General features: G+C 38.9%; 1 protein-coding gene across 4 annotated transcripts in view; it reads left to right on the top strand.

Annotated features, from left to right (window-relative positions):
* LOC143027229 (uncharacterized) overlaps positions 1 to 20,948 on the top strand; it is a 36,449-nt gene extending 15,501 nt beyond the window's left edge. For all 4 annotated transcript variants that reach the window (XM_076188443.1, XM_076188445.1, XM_076188444.1 and 1 more), the window contains exons 4-5: positions 606 to 834; positions 16,663 to 20,948. In XM_076188443.1, the coding sequence (XP_076044558.1) occupies positions 627 to 834; positions 16,663 to 18,131 (1,677 nt within the window). In that variant the 5' untranslated portion in view covers positions 606 to 626 and the 3' untranslated portion in view covers positions 18,132 to 20,948. The remainder of the gene's footprint in view (positions 1 to 605; positions 835 to 16,662) is intronic.
* Positions 20,949 to 21,062: the final 114 nt, after the last annotated feature.

Below are 21,062 nucleotides of genomic sequence, written 5' to 3'. Positions count from 1 at the left end.
TATCGATAACTGATTTTACTTTGTATGAAGATTTGATAGATTTTCCAAAGGAAGTGTCTTTTAACTTGGCTTGCCGTGCATGGTGGGAACTGATCCTATGGGGCACCTTGAAGAGGTGGTGAAGCTGCAGTTGGTCATCCTCCAGGAAATTATAAGAACCTGTATTCAAAGTGTTTGATGATTGAAAATGTGCATGGGTGTGAGTGAGAGTTGGAGAAGAGTGTATAAATTTATTTGATGATGTATTCCAGGAGAGGGGTGCATATGGATGAATTGGCAACATGGTAGGGGATGAATTGAGAGATGCAGTCTTCACATAGTTTAAACAGGAAGGAGTGGAATGCACAAGAATGATGATAGTGAAAGGAGTGAGGTTGTTACTTACTCCTGTGTAGCCACCTCTTTTTGTTAATAAAAGAAAATTTGTTAAAAGTGTTTACACATTCATTTCTTACCCAGCCCAATTTATCATCCAATCCTGTATGAAAAATTTTCCTTTAACAATCATATACAATGTATATAATTCTGATATTCAACTTGAAGTTTACATTTAAAAGAAACTATAACCATGGCATCTTCAAACAAATATTGTTTTGTTTCTTCAGGATAATAGAGTAGAAGCAACTATGGAGGACCCTCTTAAGATTACACCCACAGATGATCCCTTGAAAGAAAATTCAGCAGTTGTGAAAGAAGAAGTAATTATCAAAGAGGAAGTAATTGAAGGACTCATGAGCCTAGTGAGTGAACCTGGTCCTTTCAATATACCAGCCAGAACAGTACAAGTAAAAGAAGAAAAATTATCAGACAATGAAGAAGAAACTGTTACAAGAGGTATTTATGCACTTAGTTTACTCATTTTTTCATACAACCGTGGCAATATTACTCAACCCTATCATACTTATTGCCTCACATTTCACTGACTGGAAACTTGCAATCCCACGGTGATTGGCAGTGGTTTTTAGACACTCCCATAGATCTCCTTGGGAAGAAGCATGGGACTGTTGTTTGTGCTGTATTTACCTAGTTTACCTAGTTGTATTTTATGAGAAGGGGAGCTATGCTTGTGGTGACCCATTTTTGTATCTCGCAAGATCAAGTTTGTTCTTAAATATATCTATCACTATGTGTGGGAGGCTGTTCTTTTTCAGGTCTCTTCTTTAGTTGTCCTTTTTGAGTTTCATTGCATGTCCTCTTGTTTTTCCTCTGTCCCTCTTTATTAAGTCCTCTCTATCAAGGCATTCTTTTCCTTTCATAATTCTGTAGACAGTTAGTAGGTCCCCTCGTTCTCTTCTTTGTTCCAGGGTCAGCAATTCCAGTTCGGCCAATCTTTGTTCATATGTCAGGTTTGAAAGTGTTGGGGCCATCTTTGTCATTGCTCTTTGTATTCTAATTTTCTTATATTCTTTTTTGTACTGGGTGACCATATCAGCACTGCATATTCCAGTTTTGGCCTTATCAGTGTTTGTAATATTTTCTTAATAATTTTCTTATCCAGGTACTGTAGCTGGAGACACAGTGACCGAGACCATAATTTGCGAAAAGGCAACCGCGATCTTTAATGACCTTGTAAAGATGGATGCAGGCAAGGGAACTTCGGCGCAAGAACCACATCAGGAGTTTAAGGCATCACGTGGGTGGTTCGAGAAGTTCAAAAGGAGGACTGGAATTCACTCTGTTGTTCAATATGGCAAGGCATCTAGCGCCGAGCAGAAAGCAGCCGACGAATTTGTGCGAAAATTTGAACAATTGGTGATCGATGAAGGCTACGTTGCACAGCAAGTTTTTAATTGTGACGAGACTGGCCTTTTTTGGAAAAAGATGCCTCGCCGTACCTTCATCACAGTAGAAGAGAAAAAAATGCCAGGCCACAAGCCCATGAAGGACCGCCTTACACTTGCCCTTTGTGCCAATGCCAGTGGGGATTGTAAAATCAAGCCCCTGCTGGTGTACCACTCCGAAAATCCCAGAGCATTTAAGGCCCACAAAATATTAAAAGAAAAACTTCAGGTGCTATGGAGGGCCAATGCCAAGGCCTGGGTTACCAGACAATTTTTTGTTGAGTGGGTCAATTTGGTTTTTGGCCCTGCTGTTAAGAGGTACCTAGAGGAGAGCAATCTCCCCATCAAGTGCCTCCTCATTCTCGATAATGCACCTGCCCACCCGCCCAGCCTTGAAGATGATATCCTGGAGGAGTTCTCATTTATTAAGGTGCTGTACCTCCCACCTAACTCCACCTCTATCCTCCAGCCCATGGACCAACAAGTCATTTCGAACTTCAAGAAACTCTACACAAAACACTTGTTCAAGCAAGAGGTGTTTCGATATCACTGAAAACACCCAGCTTACCTTTCGTGATTTTTGGAAGCAGCACTTCGATATTGTTGTTTGCCTCAAGATAATCGTCATGGCTTGGCAGGAGGTGACCAGGCGTACCCTTAATGTGGCTTGGAGAAAGCTGTGGCCCGATGCTGTTGCCCCATGAGATTTTGAGGGGTTCGAGGTGGCGTTGGAGGGTAAAGTTGAGCCTGAAGTTGACGAAATTGTTTCGCTGGGAAAGTGCATGGGGCTTGAGGTGAATGACGAGGACATCGACGAGTTGATTCAGGAGCACCATGAGGAGCTTTCGACAGAGGAGCTGAGGGAGTTGGAGGTGATGCAACACACGGCAGTGCAGGAGGAGTTCAGTAAAGATGAAGAGGAGGTAGCCATTATTCCGACAGCCCGAATAAAAGACATTTTAGGAAAATTCTATGAAGTTTCGGAATTTGTTGAAAAGAATCACCCAGAAAAAGTGTTCACTAGTCGGGCTCTCGCTCACTATGATGATGTTTGCCTTGCACATTTTCGAAAGATTGTTAAAAGCCGACAAAAGCAAACGACCTTGGATTGGTTCTTTACAAAATGTCAGGCAAAAACCACTGCTGAGAGTGAACCTGAACCAAAGAAGGCGAAAGGTGACAATGATAGCAGTTAAAACAAGAGAAAAATTAAATGCAAAAAAGAAGAAAAAAAGTTATTCTTTACATTATGTACAACTCTCATTTTTATGTTTATTGTGCAGTACTTTAATTCTAACATGTATTTGTTACAGGTTATGATGCATTTTTGTAATTTATAAAAAATTTATGTCCGTTTTTTAAGGGGCTTGGAACCGATTAGGGCATTTATAGGGTAAAAAGCGTTTCTACTTACAAAATTTTCATGTTACGAAACGATTTCCAGAATGAATTAATTTCGTAAGTAGAGGTACCACTGTACACTTAACCCTTGATTTAATAGACAAATGCATGCAGACCCTTGTCCGTTACTTGCAAAAGTCCGTTATTTGAAAATCGGATCCATCCGTTACCAATACTGGATACCGGACATAAGTCCGTTACATAGAAAATTGTCCATTAGGTTTCGGCGTGCACATACGTATTAGATATGTAACAAAAAGCTACAGTACATATGTATAATGATGTACATTACATATAAAGAAGAAATTGAACCACATCGTTAGGATTTGGTGTGCACATACGTTACTACTGGATATCTATCGGACACAAGTCCGTTACGTAGAAAATTGTCCATTAGGTTTTGGTGTGCACATACATATTAGATATGTAATAAAAAGCTATGGTACATATGTATTATGATGTACATCACATATAAAGAAGAAATTGAACCACACCATTAGGTTTTGGCGTGCACATACGTTATTACCGGACACCTATTGGACATAAGTCCTTTACGTAGAAAATTGTCTGTTAGGTTTCGGCGTGCACATACGTATTAGATATGTAATAAAAAGCTACAGTACATATGTATAATGATGTACATTACATATAAAGAAGAAATTGAACCACGCCGTTAGGTTTTGGCATGCACATACGTTACTACCAGACACCTATTGGACATAAGTCCTTTACGTAGAAAATTGTCTGTTAGGTTTCGGCATGCACATACATATTAGATATGTAATAAAAAGGTACAGTACATTACATATGAAGAAGAAATTGAACCATGCCGTTAGGTTTTGGCATGCACATACGTTACAATCGGACACCTATCGGACAAATTTTCATTTTACGGACTTTGTTCAGTACTATTTGACCGTTACTACTAGACACCTATCGGACAAATTTTCATTTTACAGATTTTGTCTGGTATTTGACTGGTACTACCGGACACCTATTGGACAAATTTTCATTTTACAGACTTTGTCCGGAATATCACGGTTACTATCGGACACACTTTTTTTGTCCGCTAAATCAAAAGTCTGCAAATTCGAGGTCCGCTAAATTGAGGGTTGAGTGTATTTAAAGGTCACCTTTATTGATCTCAACAAATTGTATGTTTCTTCAACTATTTTATTTATATGTTTATCTAGAGACATGTCTTTGATGATGATTACTCCTAGGTCCCTTTCAGAATTTACTTTCTTTACTTCTTTTCCATCAACTTCATACTTTTTGTCCTGATATTCTATTCTTGCTTTTCCCAAATTTGATTGTACTGCATTTCTTGATGTTGAATTCTACTTCCCATTTCTTGCTCTACTCTGAGACTTTGTTCAGATCACTCTGTAATGAGTCACAGTCTATTTCAGAGTTTATTCTCTTTAATAACTTTGCGTCATCCACAAAGAAGTTCATGTAACATTCAATACTTTCATCCATGTCATTTACATATATACATACATACATATACCAAGGCTTTTTCCCCCTTACAAGGGGGGTAGCCAAAAAGAAAAAGGCATAAAAACCATTCCCACCCATTCCATCCCTAAATACACTCCACTCCCCTCCACCCTCTACTCTCTCTCTTATCTTGGCACCTCCTGGATGATGGGTCATCCCTGCACTTTGTCCACTGCCCCAGGTCAGAGGCAGTGTCACAAGACACAGCACATCCACAGCAAGGCCACTTCATAAATTCGGCGATCCCCCCTTTCTGTCCCCCCCATGCAAAAAAGGAGAAGACTGGGAGAAATCCCTTCGGGCTGCGTCAAATTTTTCTCACACATACTACCTCACCCCTCATCCCCCCACCCATTCCACCTTATGCATCACATTATCATCCATATACAACCATTCTCCATTCACCCCTGTCTTCTGTCCTCTCCTGCCCTTCCTCAACAGACATTCCCCTCTTCCCCAAAGCCCCCTTCACCCCATCCATCCATCTCTTCCTAGGATGCCCCCTTGTGTTCACTCCCTCCACATCTGCCTTCCATACCTCTTTTACTAGTCTTTCTTCACTTATTCTTTCCATGTGTCCAAACCATCCTAATACTCTTTCATCAACCCTATCTCCCAACTCCCTTACCACCCCTGTTCTCCTCCTCACCTCCTCATTTCTCACTCTATCCAGCCTAGTAACCCCCATCATACTTCTCAGACACCTCATCTCAAAAACATTCAAACTCCTTCTCTCTTCCTCTCTTATGTTCCATGTTTCTGCCTCATACAGTACTGTCAGCACAATCACTCCTTCATACAATCTCCTCTTAGCCTCCATTCCCAAATGTCTATTCCTCATTACACTTTTTAATCCACCAAGGCATTCACTCGCTTCTCTCAATCTACATTCTACCTCCACCTCCACTCCACCCTTTCCTGCCATATTTACACCCAAGTATCTAAAACTATCCACTTCCTCCAGTCGCTCTCCCTTAATCCTCGCTTCCAGTCTGCTGCCACTTTCACCCCTTGTACATCTCATCACCTTACTTTTACCCACATTTATCTTCAACTTTCTTCTTTCACACACTCTCCCAAACTGTCACCAACTTCCTCAATCCCTCCTCTGATCCTGCTACAAGTGCAGTGTCATCCACAAACAACAGCTGGCTCACCTCCCACTTTTCTCCATTTTCTTTAAACATCTCCAATCCCTGCCCCACCACCCTTGCATTTACCTCTCACACCACCCCATCCATGTATAAGTTGAACAGCCAGGGCAACATAACACATCCCTGACGAAGTACCACCTTTACCTCGAACCACTCACTCTCTCCATTTCTAATCCTGACACATGCTGTACTACTCTCGTAAAAACTCTTGACAGCTCCTAGAGGCTTTCCTTCTATCCTGTATATCTGCAAAACCTCCCATAGTGCCTTCCTGTCTACCCTATCATAAGCCTTTTCCAGATTCATAAAAGCCAAAAAAACACCCTTACCTTTTCCTATAGCTTTCTCACATATCTGTCTTACCAGCACTGACCCCTGTGGGACTCCACTACTCATTTCTTCCTATTTTGAGCATTTGTCTCTGAGCACTACTCTCATTTTTCTTCCATATAGGAAGTCCTTCATCCAATTCAATAGTTTTCCATGTATGACTCCTATTGTTTCCAGTTTATATAGCAATTTTCTGTTTGGTACATTATCAAATGCCTTTTGTAAGTCCAGGAAGGCACATTCTGCCCAGCCATCTTTTTCTTGCAATATATCTATCAATCTTGAATAGAAACAAATAAAATTAGTGGTACATGATCTTCCCTGTTTGAATCCAAATTGCCTTGGGTTCAGTATATTGTAGGATCATTTGTGTGTCACTGATCAAGTTGTCAGTTCTTATGTGAAAAGGTAGGGCTGAAGTTGATAGAGGTTTTTAGTCCAATCTAGGGATCAAATGTCAACCCCTTATGGCTGCACTTTCAGATGAAGGTAAGGGTGTTGACATGTGGCATTTGTCATCTTACATCTCAGGATCACCACATTTAGGCACCCATTATTTGTCCTTTTATAATAGAAAGTCAGCAGATTTGACACACATGATCTCCCCAATGTAAAGCTAATCTGTCCATCCAGTATTAATTTGCCTTTGATTTGAAATATTGATGGACTGAATTCCCCTTTAGCCTAATTTTCTTCCCTCTTGTAGTGTGATTTTGTAATATGACCACCTTTACTTCCTTCTCCCATGGTTCCAATTCAGATTCTTACATTACAAATGTAGAGCTATCTCCAGATTATGTTTTCATTTTGAGCTTGATCTCAAGTTAATAAATCCAGGGGCTTTATATGAACTTTCTATGTCCAAATATGGTATATTTTTTTATTTAGGAATTGAAAGACCTTAAAGCTAAGCCAAAAGACAAAAGTTGATCAGATTTGGTCTGTGTGGTCTTTTTTATATTATACTTTTAGGGCTTTGAGCAGCAAAGGGAGGAGGCAGGGGATAGATGTGAGTGGAGAATGGTTGTGTATAGATGATAATTCTATGTAGCCTGAAGGGATTTCTCCTTGTCTTCTCTATTTCTTTGATGAGGAGAGAGGATTGTTGTGAGAATGAAGCGGGTGGTCCCTCTGTGGATATGCACTGTCTTACTATGTTGCTTCTGACCCAGGTAATGGGCAGGAAACAGGGATGACCCTTCATCCACAAGGAGTTAAGATGAGAGGGAAACAAATGGGTGGTGGATGGGAATTGAATGTATGGAGGTGGGTGCATGCCTTGGGTAGCTATCTCTGTTTGAAGGGGAAAGAGGCCCTTGGTATATAGATAGATAGGCGAATGGATAGGCTTTTTTAGATGAAGTGTATAAAAACTGTAATAGGCTTTATAATAAGTATAATGATAGTAATTCTTGCCTTGTGTTTCATACATGGATACATACATATACCAAGGGCTTTTTCCCCTTTACAAGGGAGGTAGCCAAAGTTAAAGGCATAAATCTACTCCCACCCATTTCATCCCCACATACTCCACTCCCATTCAACCCCTCCCTCCCTCTTTTCATGGCTCCTCCTGGATGATGGGTCATCCCTGCATCTTGCCCACTACCCTGGATCAGAAGCAATGCAGTAAGACACAGCATATCCACAGCAAGGCCACTTCATTTAAATGGTGAATCCCTCTCTCTGTCCCCTCATGCAGAAAGAGAAAACAGGGAAAAATACCTTCTGCCTTGTGATTCACTGGCTGGAAATCCACAACCTCACAGTAGATGCCAATGGTCCTTAGCCTTCCCATAGATCTCGTAAGGAAGAAATTTTGGACTTTTAGCTTTGTTGTATTAATGTGGGACTGTTTCTATGTGACCAGCTGCAAGTAGGAGGAGGGGAAGAATAGTCACCATTTGTCAACTGAAAAGATGCAAGAAATACAGTTTAGGTTGATAGAAAGATCCTGGGCTCATCCTGAAACGAAATGTCACTGCACCTTTAGATGAAGATGAGGGGATTGATGGGTTTTGAAAATGGGGAGATAATTTTTTTTCTGCCATCTATCTTGCAGAACTACTACAAGCATGTAACTATCATTGATCCCATAGACATTACAAGAGTGGATAAAGTGAGAAATGTTGAAGGGAGGCATAGAATGTGGCTGAGAGGTGAATTCTTGGATAGGGTTGATCAGAAAGAGCTGAGATGGTTTGGAAAGATTGGCAGAGATTTTAGAAAATAGAAGTTGATGGAGTGAACTTCATAGAAAGCCTGAGAATAAGGTGGATGGATGGGATAAAGAAGGCTTTAAATGCACAATGAATGTCTGTTAGCCAGGGAAAAGAGAGTGCAAAAGATAGGAGGGAATTGTAGGGGGGAGGTTGTGTATAGATAAAGAAATGACAAGGCCTGAGGGGATTTTTTTTTTCATTTGCTTCATAATTTTTTTTCCTTGGATGAGGAGAGGGAGTTGCTTTATGATGCAGCAGTAGGGCTAAATCAGTTCTGGCTGTTGGGCCCTGCTGTAGTAGAGCTTTGTATTGTTGCATTGCCTTTGACCTGGGCAGTGTGACAAGAGACAGGGATGCCTCCTTATCTCAGAGGTATTTACCTACCTAGTTGTATTATACAGGAAGGGGAGCTATCCTCATAGTGACCCATCTTTGTATCTCGCAACATCTAGTTTGTTATTAAATTCTTGTTGGGTGTTTGCACACAATATTGTTTTGTCTTGTTTGTTCCAGACATCCATCACTCTATGTGGAAAACTTTTTTTTTTTCAGGTATTTTCTATAACTATCCTTTTTGAGTTTCTTTTCATGTCCCCTTGTTTTTCTTTTACCCCACTTTAATAAGTCTTCTCTGTCAAGGACTTCCATGCCTTTCATGATTCTGTAAATGGCCAAGAGATCCTCTTTCTCTTCTTTGTTCCATGGTTGGTAGTTCTAGTTTAGACAATCTTTGCTCGTGTGTCAATTTTGAAAGTGTTGGGGGCCATCTTTGTCATTGCTCTTTGTATTCTTTCTACTTTATATTCTTTTTTGTACTGGGTGTCCATAGTGTTGCAGCATACTCCAGTCTTGGTCTTATCAGTGTGACTATTATTATTTTTTTACCATTACCTCATCCAAGTAATTAAAAGCCATCTTTATTGATCTTAGTAAATTGTAGGTTTCTCCGACTATTTTGCTTATATGGGGACAGGTCTTTGGTGATGAGATAAAATGGGTAGTTAAGTATGGTTTAATTGTGTATAATATGAGGTTATACTTTGATGTGGACACACCCATCATAAGGGAGAAATTGCCTTTGGTATGTATACAGGTACACCTCACCTTACGTCGTTAATTGGTTCCAGGAGACACGATGTAAATTGAAAAATTACATAAGTTGAATTTGCTTATATGTAGGCTAGGTAGGCCTGGTGTAGCCTAGGCTAAACTGCTAATAGCCATTCCCAAGTACTGTATTTTGCTTAAGAATATATTTTTGATAAGACAAGGTTAATAAAAACCTATTTTAAATTTCCAAACAGAACATGTATCTATTGTTTTGTAATAAAGTAAAAAAAAAAGTACCTGTACTTGAAATTTATCAATGCATACATTTTGATAATGTTTACATTGTTGAGTGTTATTTTGAATGGTATAAATCAACATTGATTGATGAAGCAATAAAGAAGTCTCTGAATCGGAATTAATCACTGCTTTATTGGGTCACTGTGTACACACCACTCTCACGATAACAGCTAACTCACAGACTGCTGTGCGTCCCTTCACTGGGCATGCCATAATTTCCTAGTTACCATTTACTCAATTAGTTTCATTTATTCCCTTTCACACAGAAAACCATGGACACTCAAAATAATAAGTTGTTATAGAATAATTTACAAGGATATCCTATTTCACATTCATTCCACTTTCACATTACAAGAATTGAAATGAAAATTGAATAAGTAAACAGGAAATTATAATGTACAACTTCTCACGGAAGCTTCGAGAACAATTATAGATATGGACATACATACTTCCAATTACACATTACATTTGTAGTTCCTAAATGAATATAATTTGCTATAACTACACAATCGACATACAATAAGTGCTCGGCCAGCTATCAGTCGCTGACCCCAGCAATGTATAAGATTGAAGTGGGATTAGATTTATACAAAATTATAAATTAAGCATATTGAGAACATAATAATAAGCAGTACAATGAGGTAGACATAATTTGTAACATGAAGGCATAACATAAGGTATGTATGAAATTTATCAAACTAAATGTTTTGAAAGGAAGTAAGTAGAGAACACTTTGGCACTTAGACGGTTGAAGGTTCAAGAAGAATTTGTACTGTGAAGATTTTATGGGTGGGGACGGTGGGGTACAGGTGAAGGTGAAGGGGGGAGGGAAGGAGGATTTGTGTCAGTGGGAGTCAGAGGTTCAATGTCACAGTCTACACCTCAGGAGAAGAGTTTAAGGTTGTCTAGGTGCATATTGGTCTCTGAATCTGAATGTAGATGTTTCAATTTGACTTTGTTAGTAGGTTCAAAGGTGAGGGCACAGAAGGGACCAAGGAATGTTGGTGAAAGCTTGGAAGAGGGAGAATGGTTCAGGGTATACACAATGTCACCTATTGCAATGGTAGACTCTCTCGCACTCACATTTTTATTATGAAAATGGGCCATCTCGTCTTTGGTGAGAGAAAGAGACTGAGTAATTCTCTTGAAGAGAATGCTGAAGTTAGCAAGTGAAACCTTTACAAAATCATCAAGGTTGTAAATAAGGCCTATATCTGAAGTAAGGAGGTCATATAGAAGTCAATTGTTGGAAGCAAAGATGACAAAGTGAGATGACTCCGATATGGACCTATTGATGGCACTATTAAGGCAAGACTGAATCATAGGGACATGGTGATCCCAGAAGAGATGAATGTCAGAAGTGAGGTGTTGGAGAACATTGAGAACCTTTCTGTTTTGGCGTTCAACAAGGCCATTTGAACTGGGGTGGTAAGCAATATTACATTCTGATATCTGAAAGGATATGTAAATATTTGAAAGAATATCATTGTTGAATTTTGTTCCATTGCCAGAGAGAAGGATTTTGGGAGTAGTGAAGGGGCAAATAATCTTGTCAATGAAGGTCTGTGCAATTGTTTTAGCAGTCTTGTCCAGAACAGGTTCAAGGATGCAGAATCTGGAAAAATGGTCCATACACACACTAGAAGTGAGTGGTAACTTGAGAAGGTCAATCGCAACCATATCAAAGGACTTGCTAGGGATTGGATATGTCAAAATGGGAACTTTACTGTGAATATGATCTGTATGGGTAGCACAAGAATGACAGGAGTCAGTGTAGGCATGGATATCCTTTTTCATAGTAAGCCAAAAGTACTGAAGTCTGGCCTGTGTTAAGCATTTGTCTTTACCTGGATGTGCAGCAAGTGGAGAATCATGTGAAAGGAACAGAATTTCAGGTACTAAGTCAGAAGGAACTACGAGTTTTTGTACAAGTCTGTTTGGTTCATGCTTGTTGGAAAGTGTGGTTTCATGGTAAAGAATGTCATTGATGAGTCTGAAGTGTTCCAAGGAGGTAGGGAAGTCTGTAAGTTCTGATGTATCCATTGACTTGAGAGAAAATATCACACGTTTCCACATTGGGTCGGCTCTTTGAGCTGCATGAGTATGCATGAGTACATGAATACGCATGAGTACATGAATACGCATGAGTAAGAGTGACTGTCTGAGGGAGGGAATTGATAGCAACATTCTGAGAAAGTGCGTCAGCAACATTGTTTGCTTTACCTTGCACATAAGAGAAGGTGGGGTTGAATTCTTGAATGGTCAAGAACCAGCGAGCAAGTTTCCCGGACAGGTTCTTGCCTTTAAAAAGCTGAAGAAGCGCCTGGTGGTCTGTATGGACTGTGATAGGGTAACCAAGAATAATTTCTTTAAAATGTCGAAGAGCATAAATAACCGCTAAGGCTTCAATTTCGGTAACAGAATAGTTACGTTCAGCTTTGTTGAGGAGTCTGCTGGCAAAGGCAATGGGGCGAAGGTGTGTGTCTTGTTCTTGCATAAGGACAGCACCAAGACCTTGGAAAGAAGCATCAGTGTAGAGAATGAAAGGTAAGTTATAGTCAGGAAAAGCTAAGACAGGAGCAGTAGTAAGGGCATTCTTTAAGTCTGCAAAAGCTTGTTCCTGGGCAGACAACCAGTGAAAAGGAACATCCTTCTTTTTATCAGTGAAGTAAGAGGAGCTGCAATAGTAGAATAATTCTGGATGTACCTTTGGTAAAATCCTGAAAGTCCAAGAAAGGAGCAAAAGTGCTCAATGTCTGTGGGACGAGGAAAGTCAGCAACAGCTTTGATTTTATCAGGAACAGTAAGAAAGCCATGAAAAGTAAGGACATGACCAAGAAAATGAATTTCTTTCTTAAGGAAAGAGCATTTGCTCAGCTTGAGTTTGAGGTTGGCATCAGCAAGACAAGAAAATACCTGTTGAAGGTTTTGAAGGTGTTCTGGTAATGACTTAGAATATACTATGATGTCATCCAAATACATAAAGACATTATCACCAAGTAAGCCATCAAGAGCAGTATACATAAGTCTTGTGAAGATAGAAGGAGCAGAGGTTAGACCCATAGATAAGTGTTTGAATCTCTGGGCTTTGATTAGTGAGGCTGATTGGAAGATGAATCTTACCTAGAACTGGAAATGGAACACCATCTACATTAGTAAGTTGTAAGTCGGAGGGTTCCAAGAAGGTGACATGCTTATAGGAGTGGAGTTTGAGAAAGGTTGAAGAATATATAACATTTACAGGGGATCCAGTATCTATGAAGAGAGATGTAGGGATGTTATGGACAGTAGCAGGAATGGAAAGAGCATGTAACCATGTGTTAGAGTTAGAAAGAGTACAAACGGGAAGGGACAGCATTTGGTATTCCGTTTCCTAGATTTGGACATGCGAGAAGAATGCATTTGCTTTGTATGGTTGGAAGATTTGGTCAAGGTAGGTTCACTGGAAGGAGGGAGTGAAGTCTGAATGGAAGGTTCAGACGAAGGTTGTACAGTGTCCTGTGAAGTGGAATCTAGAGCAGGGAGGGAGGAAGGAATATCCTTTGGAGGTGATTGAACATGGTGAGGAGTAGAAGGAGGAAGAGCAGCAATAGTGGGAACAGAAACAACCAGCATGTTTTGTTGAGGGGAGGGGGATTGCTCAGAACTAAGAACTGTAGGAAGTGGTGTAGGGGTAGTCACCAAAGGGAGGGCAAGAATGAAATGACCACCATAAGCAATGCCATGATATGTGGGGTAGACGACAATGCCATATTGCTGCATGGTGTGTAGACCTAGAAGCACATCTGCAGGAAACTGTACATTGGCAACATAAAGGGGAGTTTGAACAGTCAGACACTCAAAATAATAAGTTATTATAGAATAATTTACAAGGATATCCAATTTCACATTCATTCCACTTTCACATTACAAGAATTGAAATGATAATTGAATAAGTAAACAGGAAATGATAATATACGACTTCTCACGGAAGCTTCAAGAACAATTACACATACGAACTTACATACTTCCAATTACACATTACATTTGTGGTCCCTAAAGGAATATAATTTGCTATAACTACACAGTCGACATACAATACATTGCTAAAAGTTGTACTTTATGAATGCATTGTCAATAACATATGGTAAAACAAAACAAAAAACAAATAAAGACCATTTTAAGCTTACAATCATTTTGTAATAAATGAAAAATTAAATAAAGTATTTTTAATTTACCAATGCAGTACATACAATATGTTGATGTTTACATCATAGACGTAGATGGCTGAGGATTGTCGACATCAACATCATCAGGTGATTCTCGTTGTTTGATGTGTTTAAAAAACTGTTCAAGAGTGCCTTGAACCATCTTCTTTTCTTCAAGGATTAAATTATAAGGAGCAAAAGCCCCCATTATCTTGGAAAAGCGTTGAGCATTTGGATCCATATCCTCAAACATAGCAAGACCTTTATCGATGTGTGCAAAAGCTTCCTGCATTTTCTTAATGGTGAAGTGGCATGACTCAGGTTCAACATGCTCTTCTTTCTTTTGTTGCTCATGAAGTTCCATCAAATCCTTGTTCATCAGTAACTCCTTGTCTTTTTCAAATAAGTCTGTGAAATTCTCTTCCTCCAAACTCATATCCAGCTTTTTGCTCATTGCAACCAAAGCTTCGTTTGGGGGGAGGTATATTGGTAATGTTGGGGTGAAAATCTACAATGTTTTGTGGGTGACCAGGAGCATTATCTAAGATGAATAAAACTTTAAAAGGAATCCCTTTCTTCCTACAATACTTCTCTGCTGCTGGGACAAAATTATTAAAAAACCAATCTTCAAAAATAACAGGAACCCAAGCTTTTGAGTTAGCCATTCATATAACAGGGAGAGATGTTTTGGATATGTTCTTCAGGGCACGGGGGTTGTGTGGATGATAAACAAACAGAGGCTTTAATTTAAAATCTCCTGCACAATTACCTCCCAACATTATGGTCACACGTTCTTTTGAGATCTTGAACATGTTCACTATAAACCCACTATCGGGTTTATAGTGAACATCTACAAATGTTATAACATACCAATTTCCTATCTTGTAACATGGAATTGTTTTCTCTTCCTTGGAAACAAATGAATGATCGGGCAATTTCTTCCAATATAATCCTGTTTCATCTACATTAAAAATTTGCTCAGGAAGAAACCCGTTTTCTTCAATGATCTTCAATGTAGCAGGAAATTCCGCTGCTGCTTGTACATCAGCTGATGCACTTTCACCTCGTCTTTTAAGGAAGTGATCATTTCTCCTGTTGTTATATCTCATAAACCATCCAGGACTTGCTTTGAAATCCACATCTTTCTCATCTGGATATTTTTTTCTTTAGGTCCTCAAACAAAGACAACATTTTTTCTTGAATGAGCTCTTGACTAAGATTAGCATTCTGACGATTCCGCCTATCAACCCAAATCGAAAGAAGATTGTCCATTTCTTCAAATATCTTACCTCTTTTCTTGTTGATAACAGTGTTCTTCATCAATGGGGCATCAGATGTGACGTGTTAAAATCTTGTATTTGTTATGCACAATCATAGATACAGTTGTTCAACTTATTCCAGAAGACTGTGCAATTGATACAACTTTTTCACCATTACAATGACGTTTTATCATTGCCATTTTATCCTCCAGTAAAATAGCATGACACTTAGCACTTTCACTCGGACTTTTCTTAAGAGGCATAGGGGCAAATATTACAGTTATAAGTGAATGTTAATAAGAAAATCTACAAAACTTCAGTAAACAGATCAGAATCCAAAACAACTGCAGGAATCGAGACACTGCCTAACGGTAGATACAATATTGGAACTACTGTTGCCCCGATAAATAAGAAAATCAGCTGATTTCATGTTCTAGTGAACTAGGCCATACTACTTTATGGTATGTATTTTAGCAGTTACTGAATCTTAATATCATTTTACATGCTTTTATTCTTATTTATTGTAACATGAATTTATGTGTTTGAAATGTTTTTTGGTATTTATGCAATTCCATTATTACTGGCTGACTGACGTAAAGTCAAGTAAGCCTACAATTTTAATTTTATTTTTACATATATTATTTTTGAAAACCGACGTATCTTCAAAATCGACATAAGTTGAAACGATGTAAGCAGAGGTGTGCCTGTATATTTTTAGCCCCCACAGCAAAGGAACAATATATTGTGTCCCAGCCAATTTCATATATCTCTGGTAAGAAACCTTCAAGTCATGTTGAAGGGGTCAGTTGTATGTTTCAATGTAATATTTATGTACATTTTTGTCTTCATTTTTTTGTGTAGAAGGATGATTTACAAAATGATAGGTACACTGTTATATCCTAGAATCCTAAACATCACTCACCCATTTCATTATATCATGCAAGCACCACCAACTGAATGTAATAAAAAAAAAATCCCAGCAGCTTACTGCTCAAGTTTATGCAACAATCTGCTACCTGTACCACACAATATGTACACACAAAAAGACTTTCACACTCAGATCAATAAACAAATTCTCCAAAACAGACTACCAAACTCACTAATCCACTAACACCTCACCTCCCACATATCTTCACAGAAAAATCCCTCTCAAGAAAAGTAAGAACCACATTGGTATGCATGAGTTTTGGGCACCATCCAGCATTAAAACATTACCAACGCAGAATAGGCCTGGCCACAAAATCGAACTGTTGTAGACACAACCACCACACAGAAAGCATAGAGCACCTCATTCTGTAATGCCCCACACTAACAATCCTTAGACAACAACACGGTATGTTTTCCCTGAGTGACATATGGGCCTGCACAGTGTCTGTAGCTGTTTGTTTGGGAGTCATGGGTCTTCTGCAAGAGACCTGGGGCAACAGCTTGATTATTGCACATGTCTAATCAGCTCTTATTTTTATCTTTGCTTGCAGTTCAGCATAGAACATCACGCAGGGCATCTAGAAAGCAAGTGAGTCAAGGATGTAGAATTGAGGAAAATACAGAGTCTTCCACCACAGACATGCATTTGAAATGTACTTTGAGTAGTAATCAACCTGAGGCAATAAAGACTTCAGTTCGAAGGAATATTAGTAGTAGATGTCGTACTGTGAGAAAAAATGTTAGCAAGTGTTCAAGTGGTGTAAAGAACCTTGAAGAATCTTCCAGTGTAACTCAAGGATCAAGTCTTTACCAGGAGGTGACTGAAATGAAAGAGCTTGTTGGTAGTCTGGACCTCATCAAAGAGGAAAAGTTTGACTGGACCTCAAGTGACCACCTTGGTTTATTAGATGATAGCAAACTTGCAAAGCTTACTGGGGTTAATGAATGTGAGCGGCAGTTTACACCATCTAGATATTTGAAAACCCACACACGTGTTCATGTTAATGAAAGTTACAAATGTAAGGACTGTGGACAACAATTCAAGGAAATTGAGAATCTACAAAGGCACACAAGTGTTCATACTAATGAGAGACCATATGAATGCAAAGAATGTAAACAACGATTCTACCGACTTGGTGACTTAAACAAACATGTACGAATCCATACAGGCGAAAGACCATATGAGTGCAAGGAATGTCATCAACTTTTTACACAGATTGGACATTTGAAAGTCCACTCACGAGTTCACACAGGTGAGAAGCCGTATGAGTGCAAGGCATGTGAACAACGATTCACACAACTTGGAACTCTAAAAAGCCATATGAGAATTCATACAGGTGAGAAGCCGTACGAATGTAATGTGTGTGGACGGCGTTTCAACAGACTCGGTAACTTAAAAGATCATAAAAGGACACATACAGGTGATAAGCAGTATGTATGCAGTGAGTGTGGTCGTCGATTCTTGCGAGCTGATTATTTGAAAAAGCATTCAAGACTTCATACAGGAGAAAAACCTTACGAGTGTAAGGATTGTGGACGACGGTTTGCCGTCCTCGGAAATTTAAAAAAACATTCAAGAGTTCACACAGGTGAAAAACCATATGAATGTAAAGATTGTGGGAAGCGATTTACAGACCTCGGGAACTTAACAGGCCACAAGAGAACTCATACTGGCGAAAGGCCGTTTGAGTGCACAGTATGCGGACAGCGGTTCAAGCAACAGGGAACTTTAAAAGTTCACACAAGATATCACACAGGTGAAAGGCCGTACGAGTGTAAAGTGTGTGGAGAACGATTCACAGGATATGGAGTTTTGAAAAATCACACAAGAGTTCACACAGGTGAAAAGCCATACGAGTGCAAAGAGTGTGGAGAGCGATTCACTCAACTAGGAACTTTGAGAAACCATTCAAGACTTCATACAGGTGAGAGACCGTACGAGTGCAAGGTGTGTGGGGAGCGGTTCTCTCAACCAGGAAGTCTGCACAGCCACAAAAAGCTTCATTCAGGTGAAAGGTAGTATGAGTGTGAGGAGCATGGGAAATATTTTGTACAGTGTGGAAGTTAAAAAAGTCATGAAAAATCATTAAGGCAAGGTCACCACTGATGGAATTGATATAGTATTTTGCACAAATTAGAGAGGATGGAAGACATATAGATGGGAGACCACACAAGTGTGACCTATGTGGAATGTGGAGCACATAACCTTAAATTTTGGAAGTCTACATGGATATCCACAATGAAAAGAGGCTGCATGTAGTGGAGACAGGAATTCAACCAACTTTGAAATTGAAACTGTACAATAATGCATTTAAATAAGAGGTATGAATGTAGGGAATATTAGACAGGATTTATTCAAGCTTAGAATTTAAATAAGCATATCTGATACATAGATGAGAAGCTGCAGGAATGTATGAAGTGCAAAGTAGTCTATAGATCAATAATGGAAATGGGAAAGTACATTGGGGTACAGCATATGCCTACTTATTTTTCTGGTTTAATGAATGCACAGTCTCTGTACTATTGGAGGTATTATTTCCAAGCTTGAATTGTAGACACAGCTTTAGTGTATAACCAGTTCCCTGTACCCATTTCTGTCTAATTTAAATAAATTTTTTTATTTTTTGCCCTTGTAGTGAATCACCATTGGAAATCCAGATAACTATGTAGTCATGAAACTAGGAAAAGACAGTTCATAGCTTGCAATCCTAACTATAATAAGGGAAATATTTGTATATGTTCAGAAACTGATTAAGAATGTAGGACTTAGTATCTTTTATTATAATAATAACTGTTGCCTCAAGTTTCACTGACTGGAAACCTGCAGTCCCACAGCAGTTGTCTGTAGTTTTTGGGCCTTCGCATAAATACCTCTGAGATGAAATCTGACAATTGTCTGTGTTTTATTAGTGTGGCACATTTCTGTGTCACTAGCTTATAGTAGTAGGAAGGGAGCAGTTGCTGGTTGTCAGCTCTTCTTATGTAAAAAGATGTAGGAAATACAGTTGAAGTTAACAGAAAAACATCTTGGACTCAAAAGTTCACCATCCCACTCCCATGCAGTGAGACGTGAGAAACCCTTGGTACGGTAAAGCTATGTTAATTGCAGCAAAGTGCTATTAATTTATTCTATTTATTTTACTTATTTATCTAATCTTATATATATATATATATATATATATATATATATGTATATTTTTTTTTCTTGGGCACAGGTTTTCTCTCAGACAATTCTGATTAAAATCAACTGCACTGGATGCTTTGATGATCTTAAGGTAGGAATTCTTGATCTTTTGAAAGATTTTCTTATTACTTGTAGAGAGGGACTGGATGAAATTATTCATTTCTCTTTTATGAGTAGCATAGCTCACTTATAGTGCTGTTGTATGCCGACTTGATTATTTATCTTCTAGTAACAGAGGTAACTGTTGACTATCTTTCACCGAAACTCAGAGTTTTTCGCCTCGATCTGAGGCTTCTTCAGGGTGTAGACTGCGGGTTGTTAATTCACTGGAGGTTAGGAGAATAGTGAAGAAAGTTATCCATGTAAAGGTATATATACGGGACCAGGTCAACCGGGCGCGGGTGAAGCTCGATGCTGATTGGCTAGCAGGTAGGCCATGTGAACCCGATATCTGGTCGGGACCCCGGAGTGTTCTGGCAGAAGACCTAGTGGCTCGTCCTGAGTGCTGATTGGTTGGATGGTGGATTGTTGAGTCAATGGTGTTTTGTAGTGGAGTATGTCTCTCATGTGGGCGTGCGGATGGCAAAATGAAATCAACGCTCTGCTGTACGTTGATGGATAACTTTCCTCACTATTCTCCTAACCTCCAGTGAATTAACAATATCTGCTGGGCTACCCTGTGAGGAAACAGTGTCAGCCCCTCAAGACTGCACCTGTAGATAGTGGCAAGGTTGTTTATGGGTTTTAAAGACAGGCAGTAGGGAGTTCATTCTCTAAAATCCATCTTATAGAACCATCACTTGTAGGTACCTATTGTAAGTCCCTCTTTTACTGTATTGTGCATACAGTATTAGTGTTTTCTCACTAATAACCAGTGCTTCTATCCTTTGGGACTTAATTATGCCAAAGAGATGGTAGAATCATAGGAGAGGTAATGGAGGAAATTGAGATGAGTAGTAGGAAGGAGTAATACTAGAAGTTAAAAATTATCAGCATCCTTATTTTAGTGGAGATTTGTCTCTGCTTATATAAAAGAAATTACTTGATTCAGGTCCATAGGGATTTGATAAAATTCTCTAAAACATTAACTACATAAAACTTTTGCTGTCAGTACCACATACTGTACACACATTGTTTTTAAACAAAAAACACCATGACCCTTGGAGCAATGCAATTTTGATAAAGTAAAACCTTGCCAAATCAGAACAATAGTAATCTTAGATTCAGATGTTCTTAAGTTGGAATCCATGTGCCAACCATGTTGATATTTACAAGAGGTAATAGCCAAGGTCTACTATAGTGGTGGGCCATCCGAGTACATATAGCAGTATGTAACATGACAGAAAACACCTGTAAAAACTGAATAGTGAGGGGTTGATATCATATAAAGCTAAGGTCAGTGAGACTGCAAAAACAAAGCAGAATAAGTTATCTGGTGCTAGTGAATATCTCATAAGGTTAGTGATGCTTCCAATTAAAATTTAGTTGAAAAATAAATTATTTACCCATGACATTTAAGTCCCATGAAAATAAGCATTTATGTTAATTTTATTACATATCCTCATGAAACTTAGTATTATGTTATCTTTTGCATTAAAAATGTCTATTTTATATGAATTATTACTGTACATCTATGCAAATATAGTTATATATACAGATAAACATTATATTTTGATTAATCCTTTAGGCTGTCTTGCATCATCACCTCTTGACTTGAGCAGTATGGTAAGGTACTAAGATGAGAGGGGCAATGAGTATGTGGAGAGG

Source organism: Oratosquilla oratoria, chromosome 7 (genome assembly GCF_046742065.1).
Source record: "Oratosquilla oratoria isolate Oo_2021 chromosome 7, ASM4674206v1, whole genome shotgun sequence".
NCBI lineage: Eukaryota > Metazoa > Arthropoda > Malacostraca > Stomatopoda > Squillidae > Oratosquilla > Oratosquilla oratoria.
The sequence above is the reverse complement of the archived record's forward strand: the minus strand, read 5'-3'. Positions and strand labels throughout refer to the sequence as shown.